The sequence below is a fragment of the Malaclemys terrapin genome, chromosome 7 (genome assembly GCF_027887155.1).
Source record: "Malaclemys terrapin pileata isolate rMalTer1 chromosome 7, rMalTer1.hap1, whole genome shotgun sequence".
Lineage (NCBI taxonomy): Eukaryota > Metazoa > Chordata > Testudines > Emydidae > Malaclemys > Malaclemys terrapin.
The window spans coordinates 31,477,384-31,490,653 of NC_071511.1; the positions used below are offsets into that span (position 1 = coordinate 31,477,384).

The following is a 13,270-nucleotide window of genomic DNA, read 5'->3' on the forward strand; positions in this document are numbered from 1 at the left end:
CGCTTCATTCTTCAGCAGCAATTCGGCGGCGGGTTCTTCGCTCCCTCTCTTCCTCTTCGGCGGCACTTTGGCGGCAGCTCAAAGAGGAAGAGAGGGACTGAGGGACCTGTTGCCAAATTGCCACCGAAGACCTGGACGTGCCGCCCCTTTCCACTGGCCGCCCCAAGCACCTGCTTTCTTCGCTGGTGCCTGGAGCCAGCCCTGCCTCCAGGCCTCATCATTAGCAGCTACAGCACGGCTGACATGAAGTATTTTCATCAATAACCTTTTGTCATGTGCTACAGAGCTGGTTTTAGAACTGGGGCCTCCTGCCTCTTTGCCCCTTCCTCAAGCCAGGAAGCCAGGCCAGTCAATGGCACCAATACTTCCTTGCACCAGGTTTAACTCCTACAGTGAACAGACTTACCTCAGTATCCTGGGTTTCCCTCACCTGTTCTCTTGGTTCTTTTTGGCTCAGGTTTGGCCGCAGGTCTCTCTTGATCTGGTGCTACTTGCAGATGGCTGTCACGAGCACCTGCACTGCCTTCTCGCCCAGCTTCACTGCCTACTGCATCTTCCGTTTCCTGACCGGAATGGCCTTCTCGGGCATTGCGATGAACGGTGTCTCTCTGTGTAAGTGTGTCTGGCGCCTGCCATCCCAGACACAAGATGAGCTGGTTACTGGGGATGGACAGAAGTGCCTTGTTCCTGCTGCTGATAAATTACTCTGTGGTGGGAGCACAGAGACCAGAAGCACACACCGCATGGGTGGGATGTCCAAGATCTCAGCACCAAAAATCGGGAGGTAGATTTTCCAAAAGTCCTAGGTCCCATTCCAACCTGGATTTACCAAAGCACTCAGCAGCTCCCTTTGGGACACTGATTGCTACAGATGACAAAGATCTGAGCATGTTATTTAGCAGATATTTTGCACCTCGAAATCTGGCCGTGTCCTCTTGCATAAAGTAAGAGACTCCTTAGCCCAAGAAATAAACAAGCACTGCAAGTCTGCTTGTCTGCTTAGCAAACACTGATTCCTAAAGATTGGAACTACTGCACTTCACGCCCATGCAGGGCACCAGATATCACTGCTGGTTTTCAACCTCAAATTGCTATCTCAAGGCATCCCTAATCCTTGCAGCCCCGGGCTGGGCCCCTGTAATAGCCCTGCTCTCCAGCTGTGCAAATTCAGCCTCCGGGTGTTGAACCTCAGAGGTCCATGCTTGAGTGAAGCTTTCACCCTTCCCTTCACAAATATTATAGAGGGCACAGAACGCGGATATAACCGCGGGGAGGCTGTTTTTGGCCAAATCCAGCTTCCCATACAGAGATTGCCAGCGGCCCTTTAAACAGCCAAAAAGCACACTCCACAGTCATTCGGCTCCGGCTCAGCCTGTAGTTGAACCGTTCCTTGCTGCTGTCAAGGCTCCCTGTGTAGGGTTTCAGGAGCCACGGCATTAACGGGTAAGCAGGATCTCCAAGAATTATAATGGGCATTTCAACTTCCCCTACCATGATCTTCTGCTCTGGGAAAAAAGTCCCCGCCTGCATCTTCCTGAACAGCCAAGTGTTCTGAAAGATGCGTGCGTCATGCACCTTTCCGGGCCACACTGTGTTAATGTCAATGAAACGCCCACGGTGATCCTCAAGCGCCTGAAGAACCATAGAGAAATACCCCTTCCGATTAACGTACTCTGATCCTAGGTGGGGTGGTGCCAGAATAGGAATGTGCGTCCCATCTATTGCCGCTCCACAGTTAGGGAACCCCATTTGTGCAAAGCCAACCACTATGTCCTGCACGTTACCCAGAGTCACGGTTCTTCTGAGTAGGATGCGATTAATGACCTGCAAACTTGCATCAACACGATTCCAACGGTCGACTTTCCCACTCCAAACTGGTTTGCGACTGACCGGTACCCTGTCTGGAGTTGCCAGCTTCCAGATTGCAATAGCCACCCGCTTCTCCACTGGCAGGGCAGCTCTCAATCTCGTGTCCTTGCACCGCAGGGTCGGGGCGAGCTCCTCACACAGTCCCATGAAAGTGGCTTTTCTCATCCGAAAGTTCTGCAGCCACTGCTCGTCATCCCAGACTTCCATGATGTTGTGATCCCACCACTCGGTGCTTGTTTCCCGAGCCCAAAAGCGGCGTTCCACGGTGCTGAGCATGTCCGTGAATGCGACGAGCAATTTCGTGTAGTACACGTTACGCGGCTCAATAGCATCGTTGGACTCCTCACTCTCACTGTCACTTTGGATCTTAAGGAGTAGTTCGACAGCCAAACGTGACGTGCTGGCAAGAAAAGTCAGCATACGCCTCAGCAGTTTGGATTTCATTTCCCGCAGACAGATCGCGCTGCACAGAAACCGTTGAAAGATGGCGCCAAAGGTGGACGGAAACAAAGGGATTTCTGGGATGCGAAGCGATGCATCACGGGGCATTGGACAGGACCCAGAATGCCCCACACCCACGCCCCCTTCCCACAACCCACGGTGCCAGAATGGGAAGAGGTGCTCTGTGGGATAGCTGCCCATAATGCATCGCTCCCAATGGCGCAGCAAATGGTGCAAATGTGGCCAGGACAGTGCAGTGGGCAGCTGTCAGTGTGGACAGACTGCAGCGCTTTCCCTATTCAGCTGTACGAAGTCAGGTTTAACTCACAGCGCTGTACATCTGCAAGTGTAGCCAAGGCCTTACATCTATTCAAAACACTCCTGCAAAGATCATTTCCCTGTCTCATCGCTTTGTCCATGTCACCTCTCTCTTTGCAGCTCTCCACTGGCTCCCCGTTCTTCATCACATCATACATAAACTACTTAGGGTTACCATATTTCAGCAAGCAAAAAAGAGGATGGGAGGAGCCCCGCCCTAGCCCCGCCCCTGCCCCTCCCACTTCCCGCCCCCCCAGAACCCCCAACCCTCCCCCCGTTCCTTGTCCCCTGACTGCCCCCTCCTGGGACCCCTGCCCCTAACTGCCCCCCAGGACTCCACCCCCTATCTAAGCCTCCCTGCCTCTTGTCCCCTGACTGCTCCAACCCTTATCCACACCCCCACCCCCAGACAGACCCCTGGGACTCCCACGCCCCATCCAACCACTCCCCACCCCATGACAGCCCCCCCCGAACTCCCAACCCATCTAAACCCCTCTGCTCCCTGTCCCCTGACTGCTCCGATCCCTCTCCCCACTCCTGCCCCCTGACAGCTCCCCCCCAGAACTCCCAGCCCCCCACCCCTCTGCTCCTTGTCCCCTGACTGCCCCCTCCTGGGACCTCTGCTCCTAACTGCCCTCCAGAACCCCACCCCCTACCTAAGACTCCCTGTTCCTTGTCCCCTAACTGCCCCCTCCTAAGACCCCCCCCAACTACCCCCCAGGACCCTACCCCCTACCTGTACCCTGACTGCCCAAAACTTTCTCCACTCCCCCCAAAAAGCCCCCCCATGAACTCCCGACCCCCCCCCGTTTCTTGACTGCCCCCTCCAGAACCTCCCTGCCCCTTCTCCTGCCCCCTGGCCCCCTTACCCTGCTGCTCAGAACAGGGTGTTAGGCTCTGTGCGAGCCGGACACGTGGCTGCGCTCCCCAGCACAACAAAACCCGGTCCCTGGCCCTGCACAGTGCTGCCGGAGCCGGGCTGCAGGGGAGAGCTGCCGGCTTAGAATGCAGGGCAGATCCGGCTCCTCTACAGCTGCTCCGGAGTCCAGCCCGGGACTTCCCTGCAGCCCTCCCAGCCGCTCGCTCTGCTCTGCCGGGGGAGGGGGGAAATCCCGGACATTTTGAGTGCTTTACAAATTCCCCCCGGACGCTATTTTTAGCACAAAAAGGAGGACATGTCCGGGTAAATCCGGACGAATGGTAACCCTAAAACTACTCATCTTCACTTTCAAAGCCGTTCACGTCCTACTGCACCATACCTATCCCATCTGTCATTCACTAGCACAATGCCGACTCCCAACTCTGATTGGCCCAGGATGTCTGCCTCCGTTGCCCGCTTGCTAAATTTTCAAACAAGCACCTTTGTGCATTCTATCATGCTGCCCCTCATACCTGGGAGGAGTTCCCCTGTAAACATCAGCAAAGGTACCTCATTGTCCTTCTTCAAACTCTCCTTTGCTGTGTGGCTTACAAAAATACCTGACGACGGTTAGGCTGCTCGTGTGCAGAGACCATTGCCTATCATGCTAACCAATATTGTCTCACTGTTTCCTTGTGCTCTCCTGTCTGTATCCACCTTTTGTTGCTTGTCTTGTCCTTAGATTATAAGCTGTTTGAGGCAGCGACTGTCTTTTTGTTCAGCGCCTGGGACAATGGGGTTCTGCCCCATGACTGGGTCTTCAGGGCATTACGGTAATGCAAATAATGAACAAAGAACTTTGAAAGCTGTGGAGTTTCACACCTGGAATTGTTTCAGCAAACCAGGGAAATGGCAAGACTCAGCGGATAACGTATGAATAGAGAGAGTTGAAGATTTGATGTCTTAAATTTGTTTTCCATGAAAAATGGCTTCCCCTCCCCGCAAAATTCCTTCAAAAATTTGCAACGAAAGCAAACATTTTATTTTAGTTTTCAGAATTGGGGAGGGGGGTGTTTGCTGAAAAATAACCATTTCTTTCTAAATTTGTTATTTTTTTGACGTAATAATAATTTGCATTTCAATGTTTTGGATCCATTTTTTCCCACTTTCCCCCATTTTCCAGTAGAAAAATGAAAGCAAAAGGAAATAAAAGAGGAAATTAAAAAAAAAAACAAAAAAAAAACAACCCTCTCAGAATGGAAACAAAATGAAAACTTTTGTTCTGTTGAAAAAAATTTAAAATATGGTGAAAAATTTCCAGTGAAAGCAAAGAGGGCTCTACTCCACCCATAATGTCACTGCTGGGTAATATGAGGAACTGACCTATCATGGGTATTTATCTGGCACCCATCACTATAGTATCTAGGCACATCAGTGTTTAATATCCTCACAGCTAGAGCAGGCTGGCAACAAACATGAGAGTCTTTGAGACTTTGAAAAGTTTTCCCATCCTGAATCTGGCCAAAAGTCAAAACCAGGAAAACTTTTGTGAATTGATCATCTGAAAAAATATTCCGGTTGGGTCAGTTGAAATGTTTCCTTTTGATAATTTTGAAATTTTTCTTTTTGATCTAGAGCTTGTTTATTTTTTACCCCCTTTTTTTTTTTTACTGTAAATGATCAAAAAATTTTAAACAAAATTGTTGAAACTTTTAATTTTGACAAAGGACAATTTTTGAAACTTTCTTTTTTTTTAAATCAAGAGATTCATTGAAACTGACCTTTCCTTGCAAACAGTTTCAGTTTGATCAAACCCGCATTTTTCAATGTCTCCCACCTGGGAGACAGCATGTAGAGAAAACCATTAGGAGGCGATTCTACCCAGAAGCAGGAATAGGACTCAGGAGTCCTGGCTCCTATAATCATCTATTCCTAGTACTAGGACACATTTCATGTGCAGAGCTGGGAAAAGAACCCAGGAATCCTTGGTGCCTAGTGTGTCCTGTTCTAGCTACTGGCCCCCATTCCTCTGAGAGTTAACAACAGCAGCAGTCCCCTCTTGCTCTAACCACTAGGCCCCACTTCTTCCAAAGCTGGAAATAGAACTCAGGAGTTCTGGCTCCCAGCTGCTCCCCAGTCTAACTCACTGGACCCTAATCCCGTCTCACAGCCATGAACAGAACACAGTGCAGTCTACCCACTAGTGCAGTCTACCCACATTTGCAGGGCCTATTGCTGAAAGGGAACACACTTGTAACAAATAAACTCAATGATAAGGACTCTCTATGCATCAATACCTGTCTGCTTCATCCCAGGTTCTCCACCAGCTTTGCCTATTATGGGTTGGCCATGCACCTGCAGAATTTCAGTGTCAATATCTTCTTGATCCAGCTGGTCTTTGGAGCTGTTGATTTCCCAGCGAAGTTCATCTCAGTCTTCACAATCGGCTTCATCGGGCGCCGGTTCACACAGGCCTTGACCCTCATCCTGGCTGGACTCTCTATCCTAGCCAACATCTTTGTTCCACAAGGTGGTTACTTGGTGTCCTGGATTTTCAGGGTTCGATCTGGAAGTGTTCAAGCCTTTGTCCTACCAAAGGTCCAAAGCCTGGCTGATATGGTCAGCTGCAGGGGAGGGAGAAGAGCCAGGAGAGCTGATCCATAAGGGCTAATGGGGCTCAAGCCCACCGATACGTCACAGCTGTGTTCTGTGGCTGAGGTACTGCAGGGTACAGAACCACCTGCTGCTGCCAGGGATTGAAGCAGCTGACACGTGTTTATGACACCAGTTGCCCATGGCACTTCCCCATGAAGCAACCTGAGAGACATATTCAGCCTGATCGAGGCTGGCCTGTTGCAAGATGGTTGCGAAGTGGATGAGCCGCTGTCTGGGAGGGGTGACAGACACAGTTTCACAAACAAAACTGGGTAGATGGTGTTACCAGATTTGCCCATTACTTTGGGGTATGCTTATTTATTCGGGTTACTTTTTTGGGGAAGGGGATTTTGTAATTTTATTAATGTACTGTTTGTGTTACTTGTGTTTTTATATGGAGCTCTACTTTTTTCTGCTGCAAGTCCCCTCCCAATGGAGCTACCCTGCAGGACCTAGGTTCCCTAGGGCTGGGTTTCTTCAGCCCCAAAGCCAGATGAACACACACACACACATTAACAGAGCAAGTCTGAGCGGACCGGGTCAATCAGCACTGTCAAGCTGACCCCTTATATGTCTCTGGAATCACTGGGCTGGATGAAGCAGCACTTTCAAGCTGCCTTTCCTTATATTCCCCTGAAAAAAGAACAGGAGTACTTGTGGAACCTTAGAGACTAACAAATTTATTAGAGCATAAGCTTTCATGGACTACAGCCCACTTCTTCAGATGTGGGCTGTCGTCCACGAAAGCTTATGCTCTAATAAATTTGTTAATCTCTAAGGTGCCACAAGTACTCCTGTTCTTTTTGTGGATACAGACTAACACGGCTGCTACTCTGAAACCTGTCATTATATTCCCCTGGGCTCCATGGACTGGGTTAAGCAGCACTTTCAAGCTGTTACCCTTATGCGTCCCAGATTCAGCACGTCCCTATCCCCACTCTCACATCACAATTGTACTGGCAGTAACCTACTTGATGAGCAAACCCCACAGTATTTTGGGCGCTGCAGGGATCTTTAGCTTAGGTAAAAGAAGCGTTGCTGTAGAGTGAATGGGGGAAGCTAAAAACACAGAAGAGTAAAGTTCAGCAAGAGAGAGAGAAGCAACCAACTTAACCATAAAAGTTATTTATTGAATAATAGTGATCACTACACAAAGAGAGCTAAACCAACGTAACATACATTATTAAAGGTTAATACCTAAAGTAGAAAGGAAAACAGAGAGAGAGAAAGAGGGGGGATCTCACCCATTCCATGAGGCTTGAACTGGTCGGGGTTCCCAGGTGATGGTGGTAGTGGAGGGTCCTGAGTGCTGGAGACAGGCAGAGTCCCCAGCATGATCAGTTAGGAGAAGATGGAGTTCCAGTGGAACTGATGCCTAGTTTGGATCTAAGCACATCAAAACCCTGACTAGAGGGTGAGTAGGGATTTTTGTAGAGAAAATACAATTGTTCAAGGGAGAACACTAGATTCGTTTTTAGGTAAGCTGATGACTCAAGAGTTTTCTTTAGGTTAGACAATAGGAGTTGATCACTCTTGGCTATGGGTGGTGTTTTTTTCCAGGGAGCTCACAATGCAACTAGGCTGCTTCAGTATTTGGATATCAATTAAGGATTCATTACTAGAATTGGTCTGATAATTGCTGAGCTGGGTGTGTGCAGGGGTAGGTTCATTAGCATCTGGAGCAGAGATTCCCAGGATGCAGTGCTTCCCTGCTTTTTCTGGTCCCAGAATTCAGTATGGTTCTCTATTCTCCATTCAGTATGTAAATTGAGATGTCTTCCTGTCCCATCTTTCATGCAGATGAGGCTAGGGGAGTTGTCTCTGCTCTCCATTCTGTATGCTAATGGAGATGTCTTAATTTTGTCACCCTTGTCAGGAGGGGTCTAGGTGTGTCTCCCAACGCCCTTCACTGCTCTCTGCAAGTTTTTTTCCCTCTGATTAGGGTTACCATATTTCAGCAAGCAAAAAAGAGGACGGGAGGAGCCCCACCCCCATCCTGCCCTAGCCCCGCCCCTGCCCCTCCCACTTCCCCCCCTCAGGACCCCCAACCCTCCCCCCGCTCCTTGTCCCCTGACTGCCTCCTCCTGGGACCCCTGCCCCTAACTGCCCCCCAGGACTCCACCCCCTACCTAAGCCTCCCTGCCTCTTGTCCCCTGACTGCCCCCTCCTAAGACCCCCCCCACAAATGCTGCCCAGGACAGTACCCCCTACCTGTACCCTGACTGCCCCAACCCTTATCCACACCCCCACCCCCAGACAGACCCCCTGGGACTCCCACGCCCCATCCAACCACTCTCCACCCCCTGACAGCCCCCCCAGAACTCCCAACCCATCTAAACCCCTCTGCTCCCTGTCCCCTGACTGCTCCGATCCCTCTCCCCACCCCTGCCCCCTGACAGCCCCCCCCAAAACTCCCAACCCCCCCCGCTCCTTGTCCCCTGACTGCCCCTCCTGGGACCCCTGCTCCTAACTGCCCTCCAGAACCCCATCCCCTACCTAAGCCTCCCTGTTCCTTGTCCCCTAACTGCCCCCTCCTAAGACCGCCCCCCAAATGCCCCCCCAGAACCCTACCCCCTACCTGTACCCTGACTGCCCAAAACCTTATCCACACATCTCCCAGAAAGCCCCCCCCGAACTCCCGACACCCCCCCATCTCTTGACTGCCCCCTCCAGAACCTCCCTGCCCCTTCTCCGACCCCCTGACCCCCTTGTTGTTGGCCTTTCTTCGCCTAATGTCTCTGTGAGCCGTTCGTCCCGGTAGGCTGGGGAGCAGCGGGGGAGGAGCTCCAAACTGCCAGAGACGATCTGTGAATGATCTCTGCTGCAGAGAGGAGGAGGGAGAAGTGGAGGACGGGACTCTCTGGCTGTCGGAGCCCCATGTAAGTGGCACCATCCGGCCGGCTCGCTCTGCATGGGGGGGAAGTCCGGACATTTACAGATTCCCCCTGGACGCTATTTTTAGCTCAAAAAGCCGGACATGTCCAGGGGAATCCGGACGAATGGTAACCCTACCTCTGATGGGTTTTGGTTTAAGCAGAGGCTGGGGGGAAGAGGGTGTCTTTCATGAGTCAGGTTGGATACCGCACCCTGGTTCCCCAAGAACACGGAGGTATCTGGTATCAATAGTTATTAGTATTTGATCATTGGGCGAGGTGCTGCACAGACCCCAGATGACATCAGGGCTCCATTGTGCCGAGTACTGCACAGACCTAAAGGGAGAGACGGGCCCTGCCCCAAAGAGCTCACAATCTAAATAGACACAACACAAAAAGGACTATCACTCTTATTTCTAGATGGCAAACTGAGGCACAGATCCTCAGCTGGTGTCAATTAGCCCAGCTCCATTGATTTCTTGCCCCTTTTGGCTTTAAAGGAGCAGCTGGGGATTTGGCTCCATTGACTCTAATGGAGTTACAGCCAATTTGTACCAGCTGGGGATCTGGCCCCATTGATTCCAGTGCAGCTATGCTGATTTACACCACCTGGGGATCTGGCCCCATTGGCCCCAGTGGCTGGGGATACATCCCATTGACTCCTGACCCTTCTTGAGCATTTCAGCCTTTTTCCACATGCTTAACCCTCCTCCATTGTGTGCTTCTCCCAAGATCTGAAGACCCTGCGCACCGTTCTGGCTGTCGTTGGAAAAGGCTGTCTTGCAGCCTCCTTTAACTGTGTCTACCTCTACACGAGTGAGCTGTGCCCCACAGTGATTAGGTATGTAGAAAAAACTCAGAGGGTGCAGCTCAAACTTCACATGCAGCCCCGTGGAACAGCAAAAGACCAGAGCCAAGTGACTAGTGATTAGAGTTGGTTGGGAATTTTTCATCAACATTTATTTTTCTGATGAAAAAAAGCTATGTCATCAAAGCCAAAGCTTTTCACTGGAAAGGCTTGGTTAGAAAAAATGGGAGGGGAGGGGGTGTTGGAAATTACATTTCCAAAACGAAATTTCAGTTTTTTCTGGTTGGAAACAACTTTGTGTTTTGGAATGTGTATTAAAAAACAACAACCCTTTTTTGTACAAATTCATAATGGTTGAAATTGAAATGAAATGATGTGATGGACCAAACCAAGATTTTTTTATACTGTTGAATTCACAAATTTTTTTGAAATTTTAGTGGTTCGTCCTGATTCGGAATGGGAAAAATGTTTGAAATCTCAAAATGTATCATGGGACAGGAAAACAATTTCCCGACCAGCTCTACTAGTGATTTTGGGCACCTCAGGGGATGCCCACGTTAGGACACTGCAACTGGGCCTGATTCTCTGCAATTGCTGGGGATGTGCCATCTGAAAAGTGAGGGCCCTCTGAGGCGTCTCAGTCTAGCCACCCAAAATTGCCCTTCTAGGAACTAGAAATTGCCACATCAGATCAAGAACACTGCTCTACAGCCAAAATGCTTCTGAAATAAATGTAGTCAAACTTTACCAATTCTGGGTCACTGAGAACGAAAATGATGCTTAAAATTGTTGATTGGCTCTAGTTTTCAAGATATGCTATTGGAACAGTATATACGACCCTTGACTTGGGAATGGCGGAGGATAAGTGAGTTATAAAGGGAAGGGATCTCAATTTAAACCAGAAATGACCAAAATACATCTTTGACTGGATCTATGAATAAATCTGACTGGGTTTGGACAGTACTTGCTTTTTAGGCAAAACAATGAACGATGCAATCTGAAGCTGGTATTGTGTCATACATGATATGAATTGCATCATGTTATTCCTAGAAGTCATGGATGATGCAATAATCGCGAAGCTTACATCACTCTGCTGAACAAATTGCCCTATATCAGCTCTAGAAATCATACAGTGTCGTGCTCTCTTATTTGTGTGTTTGATTTTGCAAAGGGACACATTTCTGTTTAGCCAAAGTGAGCAGAGATGCCTTGTACTTGTGTGAACAGTGCAGATAACTTCTGCTATGTTTGTGGTGAAGTAACTTTTGCATCACAAAAGCGCAGTATAACCACTATAGTTAAGAAAGCCTATCACCTTTATTTTGGCTGCAAAATTGGAGATCAGAACAAGAGGTGGGCCCCACACATATGCTGCAACACTTGTGCAACAAATCTTCGCCAGTGGTTGAACAGGAAAAGGAAATCTATGCCTTTTGCAGTGCCAATGATTTGGAGAGAGCCAACAGATCATACCAGCAATTGTTACTTCTGCATGGTGCCTCCAGTTGGGAAAGGTGTGTCAAAGAAGAAAAAGTGGACTGTGCATTATCCAAACATTCGATCAGCTATACGACCAGTACCCCACGGAGAAGGACTGCCGGTTCCTGATGCACCAGAATCATTCTCACTTGAGTCAGACGAGGAAGAGGATGAAACTTCTGGTCCTGAACCATCAATGTCACAGGACCCACATTTTCTCCCATCCTCCTCCTCTGAACCACACCTCATAACGCAAGGTGAACTAAATGACCTTCTCAGGGATTTGGAACTACCCAAGAGTAAGGCAGAGCTGTTGGGCTCCAGACTACAGCAGTGGAATCTCCTGGTAGGTGATGTTAGGGTTTCCATGTTCCGTGACCGTCAAAAGGATCTTGTCCCATTCTTCTTCATTGAAGGTGATCTTGTAGCCTGCAACAACGTTGATGGTGTGATGGCAGCCCTCAACATCTTTCACGATCCAGATGAGTGGAGACTGTTCATTGATTCATCGAAGACAAGTCTTAAAGCTGTTTTACTACATAATGGCAATGTTTTGCCATCAATTCCAGTTGGTCATGCAGTCCATATGAAGGAAACCTATGACAACATGAAACAACTTTTGAGGTGAATAAACTATGACCAACATCAGTGGCAGCTTTGTGGTGATTTGAAGGTTGTTACTCTCTTGCTTGGTCTACAGACTGGATACACAAAGTACTGCTGTTTTCTCTGCGAATGGGATAGACGTGCAAGAGATTCCCACTACATCAGGAAAGATTGGCCACTCCGACAGTCATTGGAGCCTGGGAGGAAAAGTGTTCAGCATCCACCACTTGTTGAATCAAGGAAGATTTTGCTACCACCCGTACACATCAAGCTGGGTCTGATGAAGAACTTTGTCAAGGCCATTGACAAAACACAAGCAGCTTTCAAGTACCTCCGTGGAAAATTTCCAAGGTTAATTGAAGCTAAGATAAAGGAAGGTGTCTTTGTTGGTCCTCAGATTCATGAACTTCTTCGAGATGATACATTTGACCATGCACTGCATGGCAAGGAAAAGACGGCATGGAAAGCCTTCCAGTTAGTGGCAATAAATATTCTCGGAAACAACAAGGCAGACAACTACAGGTTGTTGGTGGAAAACTTCCTCAAGGCATACAAAAGCCGTGGTTGCAACATGTCACTAAAGATACATTTTTTGCACTCTCATCTAGATTTTTTTCCACCAAACTGTGGAGCAGTGAGCGAAGAGCACGGCGAGCGATTTCACCAGGACATTGCAACAATGGAGAAACGCTATCAGGGCAAATGGAGCCCATCAATGCTTGCAGACTATTGCTGGACAGTGACAAGAGATGCTCCATTTAATGAATACGAGAGACAAGCCAAGAAGCGCCGAGTAGACACTGAATAGGACTAAACTATGTACATAATAGTTTTTTGCCTTTTTTTTCATAATAAATTTTAATTGTATAACCCTTTTGCTGATTTTTAAAGTGTTACATAAACAGGACAGGTGAAATATTATCATGTAAAGCGACCATAAACACATGAAAAGACCTAGGTTTACAATTTATGATTAAAACTCTACTATCTACACAATATACATAGACATAAAATGTAAAAACTTAAATATCTTAGAAACAGTGGCCAATCAGTTGTTTTAATTGTCATATTTGAATTCAGCACATCAAAATACATAATAAATAGCACATTTTATCTCTGAAGCAGACGACTTCTCAAAAATTGTAGACCAGTGTAATACTACATTATTGTTGTATGTAAAGTAAATAAGGTTTTTAAAATGTTTAAGCAGCTTCATTTAAAATTAAATTAAAATGCAGAGCCCCTCGGTCCGGTGGCCAGGACCTGGGCAGTGTGAGTGCCACTGAAAATCAGCTTGCCGCGTGCCAGAGGTTGCCTACCCCTGGTCTAGTGATCACAGCAGGGGATTGGAAACTGAGATGC

The 13,270-nt window shown here is 48.4% G+C and overlaps 2 protein-coding genes across 2 annotated transcripts in view; both read left to right on the top strand.

Annotated features, from left to right (window-relative positions):
- LOC128840810 (solute carrier family 22 member 6-B-like) overlaps positions 1–9,796 on the top strand; it is a 47,808-nt gene extending 38,012 nt beyond the window's left edge. Inside the window, exon 8 of the transcript XR_008445712.1 lies at positions 9,748–9,796. The gene's annotated coding sequence lies outside the window, so the exon portion shown is untranslated. The remainder of the gene's footprint in view (positions 1–9,747) is intronic.
- Positions 1–13,270, top strand: part of LOC128840299 (uncharacterized) — a 32,311-nt gene that overhangs the window by 3,161 nt on the left and 15,880 nt on the right. Inside the window, 3 exon segments of the mRNA XM_054034128.1 lie at positions 458–784; positions 5,803–6,017; positions 9,748–9,856. Coding sequence (XP_053890103.1) covers positions 458–784; positions 5,803–6,017; positions 9,748–9,856 — 651 coding nt within the window.